The 14934-nt window shown below is 59.2% G+C and overlaps 1 protein-coding gene across 3 annotated transcripts in view; it reads left to right on the top strand.

The window, feature by feature from the left end:
- HOMER3 (homer scaffold protein 3) overlaps positions 1–14934 on the top strand; it is a 66319-nt gene that overhangs the window by 35889 nt on the left and 15496 nt on the right. For 2 of the 3 annotated variants that reach the window (XM_089775020.1, XM_075902866.2), the window contains 4 exons: positions 5392–5548; positions 6062–6193; positions 7403–7510; positions 13152–13273. In XM_089775020.1, coding sequence (XP_089631146.1) covers positions 5392–5548; positions 6062–6193; positions 7403–7510; positions 13152–13273 — 519 coding nt within the window. Of the gene's footprint in view, positions 1–3708; positions 3826–5391; positions 5549–6061; positions 6194–7402; positions 7511–13151; positions 13274–14934 lie in introns of all 3 variants that reach the window. The other variant, XM_075902865.2, reaches the window with a different exon arrangement.

Here is a 14934-nt window from a genome sequence, read left to right as displayed (position 1 = left end):
TCACCATATTCTGGTGTGACAGGGTTCACTGCTAGGGGCTGTAGGCAGTTCTGTGTCTTGTATCCTCCTCTCTATCTGCAAAAATGAGCTGTGGATATCTGCATCCACATCTGCGGACACCCACCAATATAAGTAGATATTCATGAATTTGCAGGGCTCTACCAGACGCCTGTCTCCTCCAACACCCGATAGTCACTCAGCCAGTGGATTTTCCTCCTGGAGGCCTCTTTTCAGTGCCAGATTTATGCACAAGTGAAATAAAATTAGGGCCTCACATTATGAGGGGCCACTAAATATTTAAAAATGGCTAGTTTTTAGTTTCATCCTCGCCTGTGGACCAGTATATACGCAAATATAACACTTTGTTATTACCATTTCCATTGTCCTTTCTGTTAGAATAATACACTTTTTTTTGGCAGTGCTATGGGGCCTCTTAAACTTGACATAGCTTAGGGCCTCAGCATGTCTCAGTCCAGCCTGGCATCTCCCTTGGGATAAGATCTCATTGCAAGAGAAGAAAGCAACCCAAGTCTTAAGACAGCCCTGATGCGGTCATTCTTGTATAAGGTGCCTTGATACCATGGTGATGGGCCCTCTAGAAATGGCTACATTAGCTAGACCACCTCTTTGTTCCCTTTGAAACGGCTGCGTTCTGCCCAGTCGGGGGGCTGGATGGATTCCCTGCCGCCAGGATGGCAGAGCGCATTCCTCAGACAGCAGGTCGTCTTAAACTCAGAGCAGGACGTGTAATAAGGAGGCTCCGTTCTCCCCCCGGAGGCTGGGACTAAATCCCAGTGCAAAGGGGCCTGAACCCTTTCCAGCTGCTGTCACCAGGCACACCCTGAACGTCCAGCATTTACTGATGTGTGCAACACCCAGATATAAAAGGGAGGGCGGGGGAACAGGCAACGTGGCAATTCCAATCCTAGGCACTTGGGAGGCTATTTTTAAATGATTTGCCGTGTTCGTGGAAAGGCGAGAGCGATGGCATTAGCCAGAGGAGGGCAGAGTGCAGACAGGTGCTGGACAGTCATGCCCTGCAGCCCTAAGCTGCCCCCCATGCTATTCCTGTGCTAGGTTCTGAGGCGCCCTGCCAGTGTGTCTCAGTCCTCACCCACAGCCTCCACCTTGCTCTTTCTGTCTGGGGCCTCTCCTGAGCTGTGTTGGATTGGGGCAGGCCGGTGGTACTTAGGTGCAGAAAAAAATGACAGGAAGGGTTAGGTGGAGAAGGAGACCACAGAAATCACTGTTCTGTGGCCCATGGAGACTTTCCCCAAAGCTAGCATCTCTCATTGGCATGTTGTCAGTTCCTGTTCCTCTTTTGTCTTCTCTCCCTTTCAGTTTCCTGCGGAGTCTGCTTCCTTCCTCCTTTGCATTCTGTCATGTGCTTCTCCTGGCTTCGTTCTGGCGCTCAGGCCCGGGAACGCTTTTGTTTCTCTGCTCCAGCTTTGGTTTTGTCAAACAAATAAGCAAAAGCCGAGAGGCCGGTCTCATCGGCCAGCCAGAGTCCTCCATTTCTATCCCCGCTTCTGTGCTGGGTGAAGGGAAGGCCCCCACCCCCAACCACTCCAGCCTGTGGCACAGGAAGTGCTGCTAATGAGAGAGATGTAAGAGCCATTTTGATAATTCTCCCAAACTGAGCACTCCTCGGTCTTGGGACGCTGCACTGTATTGGAGTATGAACTAGACAAGCTGGAGCCCAATCAGCCATTTTCCTAGAGCTCTCTCGGTGTGCCAGAAAGACGCCATGGTAGTTTGGGTTTTTAAGGGTAGGAAGCAGCATGCTGGCCTACTAACCTGGCTCCCATATTCCAGGAAGCAGGCTCCTTTTTAACAAGACTGCGGGAAGCTGGAGTGTGGGAGAGAGAAGATTCCAAATATGGCCAGTGTCGTGCAGTGCGCAAGTCAGTTTCAGTTTCTAGTGGGAGGAGAAAGATGGGGAAGGTCCTTGATATTCCAGCATGCAATGTGTGTAGCCCTTTCCCCTTCATTAGCACTTTTCAGCTGGTGTCTGAAAGTGCGTGAGTGACCAGAGCCTCCCCAGGAGATAGAACAGTGTATTAACCCCACGGCCACAGAATAGAATAGGGAATAGGACTTAGGAATCCGGACTTACAACCCTGTGCTTTAACCACGACATCCCCAATGCATCTGCTGTTCCCAGCTCTGGTGAGAAGAGCCAGGTGGTACGGTAGCTTCCTGGATTCTGCATGTTCAGTTCCCACTGCTTCTTGCAGGCTGCCTTGATGCAGGAATTGACTCCTTTCAGAAGGCAAATGTGCACTGAGACACAATCCCTTGTATGCCGCAGGAGCAGCCAACTTGTCACCTGGTCAAATGGGGCACAGCAGATGAGGCTTGGACCTGCGTTGCCTGTCACTCTCCTCATTAGTATGAAGTCTGGTAGCTCCAGGAAAGACCTTATGGTATCAGCTGGCACACGAATGGAGCTCAGATAATCGCCATGGGCAGGAAGTCCCAGGAACCCCCTCCGCAGCCTGGCCCCAGTGCATCTGAGCTGTAGGCAGAGTGCACACAGGACTGGAACAGAGTACTGGGTGAGGAGGCTGGGTTTAGAGCAGCCAGTGCACAGAAAAGGTGTGATATGGCCATTATCTGCCCCTGCCGTTTTCTCCCCCTTTCCTTGGGATCTGCAGGAGGCGAAGTGGGGCTGGCCTGTGCAGTTACTGCCTCACAGTTACGCCAGCCGCCACCGCCAATCTGCTTGTCCCTGGAGTCCTGCCCGTCTCAGAGCAATCAATACAAAGATTCTGGTGTCAGCAGCAGCCAGCAGGAATCATTCCCCTCCAGGCCAGCCTCAGCAGGGAGCCCGGGGAGGGGAGCGCTCTTCTGCCCCGTAAAGGGGTTCCCCACCGGGTGGTGATTCAGAGCCTGGCTCCTGTGCTGTCTGTGGCACAGTCAATAACCCTGCTTCCAATTGACACAAGTGAGCCACAATGAATGTCTCCCGGGTCCCATCTGATCTGAAACGTGATGACGACGGCTCCTCGCAGCCCCAGGGCCCGAAGGGGTCATGACAGCTGCACCCCGGTGAGGAGGGGGACGTAGCGGGTTCTAGCTCACGGCCACCCAGTTCTTGCACTCTTCTGTCTCTGTGGGGTGAGCCGGGCTGTCTGCTGGGGCTCAGCCAGGTAGTCCCGACAGGGACGTGTGGTGTGGATTTAGGCCTAATCTAAAGCCCACTGATGTCAGTGGGGGAGTTTCCTTTGATTTCAACGGGGTTTGGATCACAGCCTCTCTAAGGGCTTGGGGAGGGGAAAGTTCCTCTGGTCAGTCAGTGCCCCGGAGGCATCGCTATTAAAAGCGACCCAATACCCTTTCGGGGCAGGCCAAACTACCGATACACCAGGGGACCCATCCAAGCTCCACTCCCGTTTGTCCCAGGCCCTTGCTGCCAGAGGATGTCGAATCACAATAAGCAGCTCTGTAGCCCACGCACTTTGCTCCATAAAAATAGCTCCGTGCTAAAGCCAGGGCAGCCCCTGAGCTCCTGCTGCCGGCACAGGGGCGGTGACTTTGAGTTACGTGGCTTCCCTGGTGAGCCGGAGCGTGTGTCCGGTGACAAGATATTGTTACAAATGATCTACTTGGAGAGACAGAGACCCAAGCGAGCCTCCTCAACACTGCCCCACTGGGTGCGCTCTGAGTTGTGCGCGACAAATAATGGCTTGACTTTTCCATTGCCAGGAAATGAATCACTGAGGAGGCCAAACCAAGATCTAGGAAGCTGCTGGAAGACTGATGCGTACTAACTTCACTCCCTAACAGTCTGTCCAGCCGATACTAACCAATGTCAACAACTAGGTAACAACTTTCCTGTGTCTGTCTGCCCTGGGCCTGGGATCAATGGAGAGGAGCATTAGTTTCCCACCCAGTGGAAATTGTGCCTCGGAGAGGTAAGGCAGGACATGGCTCCCACCCCCACGCTGGAGCTATGTATAAAATGCACCATGTGTTAGCAGAGACCAGTGGATTTGAGGCTTGTTAGGAAAATACATCAGGGGAATGCTGGGCAAATGGACCAGAGGGAGATCCCAAAGTGCCCTTGGGAAGGAGCAGGCTGGGATTCCAGGGGCAGCGTGACACCAAAGGATCAGAGTCCAGGGAAGAGAGTTGCATCCGGGGAGCAGAGGCAGGTTTGCAGAACGTCCCCTCCCTCCCCCCCCGAGTCTCGGTGACAGTAGTAGGCTTGGCTCTTTATGGCTGGGAGGGCGGGTTAGCTCACGGCAACAGGAAAGTGCGTTTCTGGGTTACAGGGGTTGTATCTGGGCCACCCCAGCCGGTTGCCAACCTTGGAGTGCAGGATGTGTCAGCTAAGTTCACCTGCTCAGGCTCCCGCCGGCAATGGCCAGTGTCTGAGGTTTGGAAGGAATGTCAAAAAAGACCTGGATCCCTCCGGCCAGGCTCAAGTCATGTCCCGCTGCCTGAGATCTGGGTTTTGCTTAGCAACCCTTCTGCCAGGTAGCACCAGCAGCAGCCTGGGTCGGGTTCAATACCTAGGGGTTCCTCTCCATCCATCCATCACAGAACTGGCTTGAGCCCCCATCCAGTACCCTGGGACAGTCACACACACCCCTGAAGCCCAGAGTCCGAGTGCAGAAAAGAAACCATTAATATGGCCCCACTATCCGTGAAGTAGTCGCTAGGTGCACTACGTGAAAGGGGGCTCAGATCAGGCGTCTCATAGGTCCTGCCCCAGCTCAGCATAACTCCCCCTTGCAGCCCATGCTGCAAGGCCCCAGTGTGTAACAGTCTGGTGTCCGACGTGGGCCCATGTGACCCAGGGGCCTGCCCTGGAGGATGGGGAGAGGCTGGGAGATCACAGCGCAGAGCGGCTGGCGTGCGGAGCTCTGCAGGGTGCAGAGAAACCTGCTGCCCTCGTGTTACAGGCCACCATGGCTGAGAGAAGGGGTGGGGGAGGTGGCGAAAAGAGCTACAGGGTCTTCGGTTTTCTTCTCCCTGGCATCAGCTAATGGTCTCCAATGGCTCGTGAGTCCTAGCCAAGAGCCGCAGGGAATGTCTGGGTCTCGGGCCTTCTGGAGAAGCAGCGAGAATCCCAAAGAGGCAGGTGCCTAGAATAGGAGCCCCTAGGAATGGGGGATGCTTGTGTCCTTCCAAGCCATGGGGGGAAGAGTTGCCTCTCCTTTGGCTGAGCCCCTCTTGTCTGGGGGTTGCTCACTCGGGGTGTGCTCCCCAGCGTAAGTGGGGGGGGGAGGGGGGCTCCACACCTCATGTCCCTGGAGAGAACGAGCAGAAAGGCCGCGTGCTCTGTGGAGTGCGACGGGGGTGCCAGGAAGCCAGCTCCCGTCCCAGACTGCGCCTCCCCTCCCCCCTCCCACACCCCTGACAGTTTTGTGCCTTCCGTTCCAGGGAGCAGCCGATCTTCAGCACTCGGGCCCACGTTTTTCAGATCGACCCGGCCACGAAGCGCAACTGGATCCCTGCCAGCAAACACGCCCTGACTGTCTCCTACTTCTACGATGCCACGCGCAACGTGTACCGGATCATCAGCGTGGGCGGCACCAAGGTGAGGGCCCTGGGCAGGCCTGGCAGCTTGCTAGCAAGCGCCGCTTGGGCTGTGGTTGCCGCGGGCTTCCTGCTTCCCTTAGGCACCACGCTGGGCAGGGAAAGCGTTACGGCCAACGTCTCCATGCCGACGTATATAATCTCCGGGTGGAAAGGCCGGGCTGGGACTGATAGCCCTGCACCGCATAGCGAAGCCACATCCTCCCCCGTGAGCCTGGCCTTGTGCTCAGGGGGACGATTGTGCATGGCTTCTGAGGGCTGCTCCGGTCCTGACCCCCCGGTGCCAGTGCTGGGGTGGGTTTTGTGGCAGACCCGTTCGCGTCACATGGCCTGTCCGCTCGGAACAAGTCTGGCTCACTGGCGACGTGGGCTGGCGTCAGAGAGGGGAAAGCCCCCCGACGGGGGAACGATAAAATGGGAGGCCGTTCCCAGCGCCCTCCCACGCTGCGGTCAGTCTGCCTGACAGACCATAGCGCCCCTCTTGGACTGAGGGTCCCTGTTCCTCCCCTCGCAGGCCATCATCAACAGCACCATCACCCCCAACATGACCTTCACAAAAACCTCCCAGAAGTTCGGACAATGGGCGGACAGCCGAGCCAACACAGTGTACGGGCTGGGCTTCGCCTCAGAGCAGCACCTCTCCCAGGTAACAGTACAGGAGCCGGCCCACCCGAGCAGTCGGGGCGGGGAAGAATTGTTAAGATCTAATCCACCCGGAAAACCACAGGCAGGGTCAGCTCAGGTGCCCATGCTCCAAGGAGGGTCTGGGGACAGCCTTACACTATGGTGAGGGACGGAATGAACGTCGGGGTCACGTTTTCACAAGTGCCTGGCATGCCACTTTAAAAAGGGACGTAGGCAGCTAGGACCTAGCTCTGCCCTGGCATTTAGACCTCAAGCGGTCGCTGATTTCAGGACCCTCAAGAGCCTGCCAGAGCGGATAAGGGTCTGTCCACCCTGCAGTAAGAGGGGCAACTGCAGCACTGAGCTGGCTTTGATCTATCCAGCTGCATTTACAGTCGGAACAACACCTGTCCAGGCCCTGCTCTTACTCCTGCAGCTTTACCACGGGTGCTGGCTGGTTTAAAGCAAATTTGGGAATGTCTGTGGATTGCGCTTCGCCACTTCTGACACATCTGTGCAGTGTGTGCACCCCCACAGCAAGGACTAAAGGGCTAGGAAACTCAACCTAGGAGGGAAGGCTGAAGGAATTGCGTTTGTTTAGTTTAGAAAAGAGAAGACTGAGAGGGGACAGGAGAGCAGTTTTCAGGTATCTAAAAGGGTGTCACAGGGAGGACGGGGTAAAGTTGTTCTCCTTGGCCTCTGAGGATAGAACAAGAAGCAATGGGCTTAAACTGCAGCAAAGGAGGTTGAAGTTGGACATTAGGAAAAACTTCCCAACTGTCCGGATGGTGAAACACTGGAATAAATTGCCTGGGGAGTTGTGGGATCCCCATCTGGAGAGATTTAAGTGCAGGTTGGACAGACGCCTGTCAGGGATGTTCTAGAGGGGGCTGGGTCCTGCCATGAGGGCAGGGGACAGGACTCGATGACCTCTCGAGGTCCCTTCCGGTTCTAGTGCTCTATGAGTCTATGACTCCACTCTCCCCAGTCCACTCCTGCTGGCACCAAGCTCAGCACGGACTCTCGGTCCAGGTCCGGGATCGGACGGGGGCCATTCTCTGGTCATTCCTGCTAGCTTGGGGAGGAAGCATAAAGTACACCCGATCCCTGGAAAGAGACAGAGAGCGGGAGCAAAGGCCCAGGGGAGGGGGGAAGTAAACTCTCGTGGCAGTTCTCGGAGGCCTGTCGAAGTAGCGTGACTCTCTACCTGTTGCCCCCTCCTCCCCCCCAGTTTGCAGAGAAGTTCCAGGAGGTGAAAGAAGCAGCCCGTTTGGCCAGGGAAAAGTCGCAGGATAAAACAGAGCTGACCAACCCCGCGCTGAACATCACCTCTCCCCAGGTAACCGGCAGCGGGATGGGGTGCTAAGGAAAGGGGTCACCGACCCATTGCCCTCTGTCAACAGGAGCTGAAATCACCGTCCACGGGCATCAACTGGCAGCCGGAAAGGCCCTGAATGTGAGCCAGCCGGCCTGAGTGATGCCAAGGCCTTTTGCTCGTGTGTGTCTCCAGGCGGCCTCCTGGGCCTGCGAAGAACGGCCCGTGCCAGGCGTCCTGGCGGACGTTTCACTAAGGCAACACTGGGGGAGTGGGGCAGGGTGGAGCCTGCCTCTCCACTTCCATCTCTCCTGGAGAACAAGCTGCATTCCAGGTCTCTGGGGGGTGTATATTGAAAGTGTGGCATGTCTCCCTAAGCCAGCCCCTGAAGCTTGCAGGATGGGGGTGCGTTCTGCCCCCATCTCCCCATGGCAGCTGTTCCGGAGCTGTGCACCCTGCTGGTGCATCCCAGAGGGGGCTTTGCATTTCCCTGATCTCCTGGCAACGGGCGGGGGAGCTGGGGGGTGGAGGACACTGCGTTCTCTGGGCTGAGGACAGATGGAGCAGCAGCAGAGGAGGAGGAGGCAGTGAGAACAGCACCTTGGCCTGCAGGAAGAGGAGGAGGAGGGAGAGGAGGAGGCCCTGGGGAGCCTGGGCACGCCGCGCAGGGTGGCGCAAAAGGAGAACTCTCCAGCTGGGCTCCCATTGGGTCTCCCTAAGGCAGAGGCGGGGAATCGCTTTTGGCTCAGGGGCGCTGACCCATGGGGAAATCAGTGGGTGGCCACACAAAAGTGAGAAGCCCCCCCCCCCAATCTCCTCTCTGACGTGGCCCTGGACTGAGAAGTGGAAAGACCCTCCCCACATTCCCTCACACCCCAGAGCCCGGGGGGGCCTGGGCTAGTGGATTTTGTGGGCCCCCTAGGCTCAGGGGTGGAGCCAAAAGGGGGGCTTGGGAAGTGAGCTTAGAGTGGGGGGGCTGGTGGGCCTGGAAGGGCGGTAGGGTGCAGGAGCAGAGTGAGAGTGCTGACACCCTGATGCCGGGGGAGGGAGAGCCCCAAGCCTCGGGGCCAGACCTGGGCAAGCAGGGGGCCGGAGTGGGCCCCTGGGCCATAGGTTCCCCACCCTTGCCCTGAGGGTTGGGGGAGGGAGCAGAGAGCAGAGTGGGGGCAGCAGAGCCAGCTCAGAAGGGGATCAGGTGCAATAGTGAGAGCTGCAGGGGCTCGTCAGCATGTGGCCAAGGGGCTGCCCGTGAGCCAGCTGGGCCCCGCACTCCGGGCAGAACGTGCCCACGTGGCCCGAATCAGCCAGTACCTCTGGCAGCTCGCCGCAGAGGGCCGCTAGGAAAGAGCAGCTGCGTGTAGATGCGGCTCGGGAGCATTCAGCGTCTCTTGTTCCCGGCTGCCCATTCAGCTCGGCAGCGCTCGAACCAGACCCAGGCGACCCGGCGGCGGCTGGGAGGGGGCGGGTGCGGGGAGGTGCCGGGCAGGACCGTGTGGGATGAGGCATCAGCCCTTTATGCTTCCGTCTCGGCGCGCTCGCCCTCCTCTGCACGGGGGAGGGACAAGGCCGAGGCAGTGGGCAGCCTTCCCGGCCAGCCCCACGCCAGAGCCACCGCTGTTCCACCCTCCAACTCAGCCTGAGCCCCCACGTGCTTAGCCCACACGGCCGGGGGGGGGGGAGGAAGGAGTGTCAGGTGCCATCTGGGCAAGGCCATGCGGCCGCTGGACCATCCAAGGCTGGCTGCTGTGGGAGCAGGCGCCATGCTGGCCTGGGTGAGCAGGCGGGTGGCAGCATTATCTCCCCTGCCCCGTCCCCCCCAGACACAGGAAGCGGGGCTCCGGCTCCAGCTCCGGTTTCCTCTGCAGAGCCCGCACGTCTCATTCCCAGCTCCACCCTGGGGGAGATGCCCCTGTAGGGACTGGGCGCCATTGAGACATGGTGGGGGCTGCGCCCGGCGCTTCCGTCCATTGAGCTGAACGGGGCTCGGCCAGGCTCCGCCCCTTCGGGGAGTGCGGCTGGCTCTTGGGAAGTCGAACCCCCGTTTCTTGCTGCCTAGCACACGTCGTCCCCTCCAGGCCACTCACGCGCCAGCGCTAAGCACCGCCCCTCTAGACCACACAGGGCCTCCTTCCCTTCCCACCCCAGCCTCAGTCACAAGCTGCTCCCTCCCCTTCAGAGACGCGACATCAGTGCAAAACGGGGGGCCTGAGACGAGAATCAGGCCTCTGCCTGGGACAGGGGGGGCTGGGGCCTGGGCACGTGCTGGGCTCTGCAGTGTCAGATAGAGCGGCCCTGTCAGCCTGGCCGATTGCTCTGGTAATAGGTCGGTTTTCACAGCAGGCGACGGATACACCAGCTCTCATGTCAGGGCGTTGTGTCCTGCTCGCCTCGGGGTCTACATCTCACCACACAGCCATGGGGTTTGCAACACTCGGGGGGGGGCAGCCTCCCCTGGGGCCGTGCTGTAGCACAGCCAGCTCTAAGAGGCAGAGGGATCTAGGGAGAGAGCCACCCCCCAAGCCGTACTCACTGTCTCTACACACAAGCACCCCCCATACACCTTACTTCTTGCCTGTCTGGACACAAGCGCCCTTCCCGTACACCCCTCCAGCGACCTGCAGGCACACACCCTTCCATCCCGTCCCTTGCCAGTCTGTACACCCACACCCCATCCAGCACACCGCCACCAGCTGGGACAAACACCCTCCGAGGCCCTCTTGCTGCAGCGTTGGGGTCTGTCCATTAGCAGGGCGTCATGCATGAGCCTCATCCTTAAATAACTGATTGTGCAATTGATCCAGTCTCCCTGGTTCTCCACCTTTCCCTCCACTCCAGCCTCTCTAGGGGTGTGTCTAAACTACATGGCTCCATCGATGGAGCCATGTAGATTAGGCTGATTGGCAGAGGGAAATGAAGCTGCGATTTAAATAATCGCGGCTTCATTTAAATTTAAATGACTGCTCCGGTCTGCTGATCAGCTGTTTGTCGGCAGATCAGGGCAGTCTGGATGCTCCCCTGCCGACATGAAAGCCCTTTATCGACCTCCCCGGTAAACCTCATCCTACGAGGCATAACGGGGAGGTCAATAAAGGGCTTTCAGGTCGGCGCGGGAGCGTCCAGACTAGCGCGCTGAGCCGACAAACAGCAGCCATTTAAATTTAAATGAAGCCAAAATTATTTAAATCGCAGCTTCACTTCCCTCTGCCGATCAGCCTAATCTACATGGCTCCATCGATGGAGCCATGTAGTTTAGACACACCCTCGGCTCCAGAGCTGTGGCTTTCCTTTGGCAACAGCTGGCCAGGTAGCGGCCACTCCCGGTCCCATTTACCTGCTGCCCAACAATGCAAGGTCCCTAGAAGCAGGGGCAGTTTGGAAAATATCCGGAGTTTCCTAGCACCCACAGCTCTCATGACTCAGCTAGAAACCAGACGGCCGCTTGCCTGCCTCAGTTTCCCCATCTGTAAAAGGAGGGCGCTAGGTAAGTGGGGAGGAAGAGGGGTGTGCTTTTCATAAAGCATTTGGGATCCATTACATTCCTAGGCACCCTTCCTGGTCAGCCCCTTTCTATTTTCAGGCCTCTCCACGCTCTGCCTTTCAGCATAGCTCAGAGTCCTGTCTTGCTTGTTTATAGGCATCAGCAGATTCCTGGGCCAGGTTGTCCTTACCCGGGAAAGTCACTGGGATCAGGTGGCTGGGTGTTTGTGAGCCACCATTAAACCCTGGAGGACCTGGCGGCTCCCTGGGGCTGGAAGGAGAAGGCTCTGGGGGCTCTGATGTCTTGCACTCAAGCTGCCTCGTGCTAGATCCGTTTGTAACTTCTGGCCTGGGTTTCTGCCCTGCTGTCAGCAGACATATGAGGAGCTGGGGGCTCGCGGGGGCTGCGGGATAGAGATGTGCTTGTGCCATGGGTCTGCCCTCCCCAGATAACAGCCTGGAAGGATCTTTCGATCAATCCTCTGGGGATTCTGTCCTGATGCCAGCAGGGAGCAGCAAGACCCCAGCGCAGGGCGTGTGTCTGTCTGGGAAATGTCTAACGCCTGGCAGGTGCTACTGCTGTAGAAGTGACCATAGTCCTGGATCCCGCCTTAGGGCCCCCAAGATCCACAATCCACGCAATCCTGCCACGTTTCCAGGTCCCTGTATCTCGGCGCCACCCAGGCAGCAAGGGGGGACACGTCTGGAGGCAAAGGCACCACTGGCATGGTGCACCAAGCCCTGAGCCCCTGACGCCTCTCTGTGTTAAGTGATTCAGCACCTTGTGAGTGGCCTTCCGGAGGTCAGGCTAGCGGCCAGGACCCCTCTGGCGCTCGCTGAGGGCCAGTTTGGGGCCAACGAACTTACCACCTTAAAAATGTGCATAGGGAGAGGGGAACATCTGGTGAACTCATCAGGGAGCGGCGGGGCTCTGAGCTCACCGGCAGTCGCCCAGGCCTGGGGCAGGGAGTGCGGGAACCTCCGAGAAGGGCTTACTCATCTGAAAACAGATCTGTCTGTCCCTCCCTATATCTGTCCGTCCACCCCGCCTTCCCTTCCAGCCCTCTGTCTCAAGGGGGGGCAATCATTTTTGGAGGGGGGCCACTTCACCAATGTTGATAGTGGTTGCGGGCCGGTCCTGGAAGGGGCGGAAGGGGCAGTTCCCTCTAGGCACCGTGTGGGGGGAGGAGACTTGGCGTGCTCCCCTGTCTCTAGGCCCCGATTGGCCTGGGCGCGAGGGAGCACACGAAGTCTCCCGCCCTGCCAGGACGTGCGACGTCTAGAGGAAACTGGCAGCCGTTTGGAACAACTGATGGTTCCCTCTGGTGCCGTACACCCCCGGCGGGGGGAGGAGACTTTGTGCGCTCCCCTGCCACCTAGGTGTTGATCAGCCACGGCGGGCCTCGGGCCGGGTGCAATGGCTTGGCGGGCTGGATGTGGTCCATGGCTATATCTCGCCCATCCCTGCTCTGTCATTGGGCTAACAAGTGGGCCGCCCAAGCAGCCCCCCTTCATCTCCGTGGGCCGCACGAGTGTCGCGACCGATCTAGTTTGCATCCCTAGACTTTGCGGGGGGTCCTGACGGCACCGTGGCAGCGTGTGGATGGGAGGCAAAGGGAGCGGAGCCGTGAGCCGCCAGCGCCCAGCTCCGCTCCCGGCCCTTGGCTTTCAGTGCGTGTCCCTTCGGTAACACCGGCAGGGGAAGAAATGCCGTGGATGAAAACCAGCAGAATCTGGCAACCCTGCCCATGGGCGACGGTGAACAAAATGTCTTGAGGGCCACCCATAGAACCCCCACAGGCCACGTGTCCCTTGGGTCCCACCACTGGCCTGTCCCTCCCTCCTCGCTTGTCTGGTCAAAGCTTTCACCCACCTCTTGGTGCCTTGGGCATCAGTGCTGGTGTTGATCAGACAGCAGGTGGGAAGGCAGCACACCCGCCCGCCCCAGTCCTGCGCCAGCCCCTCGAGCCTCCCTCTCTTCCCCCACTTCTAACGCCCTCCGAGCCTTCGAGAGCCTTCCCGGAGCTCAGATGGGGACCTGTCCATTCATGCCTAGGCAGGCCACGGGGGTCACCCCGGGGAAGGGCAGAGCCCTGGCCCATGGAGCCCCACCCCCGAGCCCTTCTGATGAGTCAGCCAACATAGGCCCGGCAGAGATGCTGCCTGACGTGCGGTAACCCCCTGGCAGGTGCTGCCCAGCCCCGTCATCAGCGCCAATGGGCCAGGAGACGACAAGCTGTTCCGGAGCCAGAGCGCCGACGTCGAGATAACGACGGAGAAGGAGCGGCTGAAGAAGATGCTCTCCGAAGGGTGAGGCGTGGGCCCAGCCCCGGCTTTCAGGGCTGTCCCAGGCTCGCCAGGCACCACTGGCTTGGACTCAGGTCCAGTCCGCAGTGGGGGAGGGGGATCCCGGCACTTCCCATCCGAGGGGGAATTAGCTCATCCCTGGTCCCACAGACCCCAGGGCCCCACCGTGGCAAGGCCGGTTCTCAGGGTGGGAGCCTCTTTAGTTCGGCTGATGGCTGCACAGTGCCCCCCCAAAGCCCATTGCTGCCTCACAGCCAGGCTGGGTCAGACCCATGATCCATCTCGCCCAGGGTCCAGCCTGCCGACTGGGGCCAGAGCTGGGCGTTTCAGAGGGAAAGAACAGAACTGGGCAGTTACAGGCTGAGCCACCCTGTCGGCCAATCCCAGGGTCTGGCAGAGCCCCCATGGAGCCCACGGGGCAAGAGCTCCCTGTCCCATCACCCCACCAGGGGACCCCTGCAGCTTTGGGTGAAGCATGTTGGTCAAGCAGCTTGTGGTCCCCGCCCCAGGCCGTTGGTCCGTGGCAGCAGAAGATGCTCACTCCTGTCTAAGTGGCCCAGGGCTGGGCGGGCGGTAACTCCAAGGGAGAGTCCAGGCAGCGTCCCTTGGGCTGGATCCTGCCCCCAAAGTTAGTTTGGTTCCATTGAGTCACTTTTCCACAAAGGGAACTCAAAGTCGGAGCGGTGGGGAGACTGCAAAGCCCCCTCCTGGCAGCTCAGCCTCCGCCGTGGCTGCCAGCCTGGCCATGGGGAGTCCCCAGGGCCAGCGCCTTGCAAGCCCAGTGCTCCCGGCAGCCCAGGCATCCCATCAGCTGCTCCCGCGCTAGCGACAGAGCCACGTGGACAGTCGCTAGCGACAGAGCCACGTGGACAGTCGCTAGCGACAGAGCCACGTGGACAGTCACTAGCGACAGAGCCACGTGGACAGTCACTAGCGACAGAGCCACGTGGGCAATCGCTAGCGACGGAGCCGCGTGGGCAATCACTAGCGACGGAGCCGCGTGGGCAATCGCTAGCGACAGAGCCACGTGGGCAATCGCTAGCGACAGAGCCACATGGGCAATCGCTAGCGACAGAGCCACATGGGCAATCGCTAGCGACGGAGCCACGTGGACAATCGCTAGCGACGGAGCCACGTGGGCAATCGCTAGCGACGGAGCCACGTGGACAGTCGCTAGCGACGGAGCCACGTGGGCAATCGCTAGCGACGGAGCCACGTGGACAATCGCTAGCGACGGAGCCACGTGGGCAATCGCTAGCGACGGAGCCACGTGGGCAATCGCTAGCGACGGAGCCACATGGGCAATCGCTAGCGACGGAGCCACATGGGCAATCGCTAGCGACGGAGCCACGTGGACAGTCGCTAGCGACAGAGCCACGTGGGCAATCGCTAGCGACGGAGCCACGTGGGCAATCGCTAGCGACGGAGCCACGTGGACAGTCGCTAGCGACGGAGCCACGTGGGCAATCGCTAGCGACGGAGCCACGTGGACAGTCGCTAGCGACGGAGCCACGTGGACAGTCGCTAGCGACGGAGCCACGTGGGCAATCGCTAGCGACAGAGCCACGTGGGCAATCGCTAGCGACAGAGCCACGTGGGCAATCGCTAGCGACGGAGCCACGTGGACAGTCACTAACAATGGAGGCATGTGGATAGTCGCTAGC

Source organism: Pelodiscus sinensis, chromosome 32, assembly GCF_052426305.1.
Source record: "Pelodiscus sinensis isolate ZL-2025 chromosome 32, ASM5242630v1, whole genome shotgun sequence".
Lineage (NCBI taxonomy): Eukaryota > Metazoa > Chordata > Testudines > Trionychidae > Pelodiscus > Pelodiscus sinensis.
Note: the sequence above shows the minus strand (reverse complement) of the source record. Positions and strands in the feature narration are given on the sequence as shown.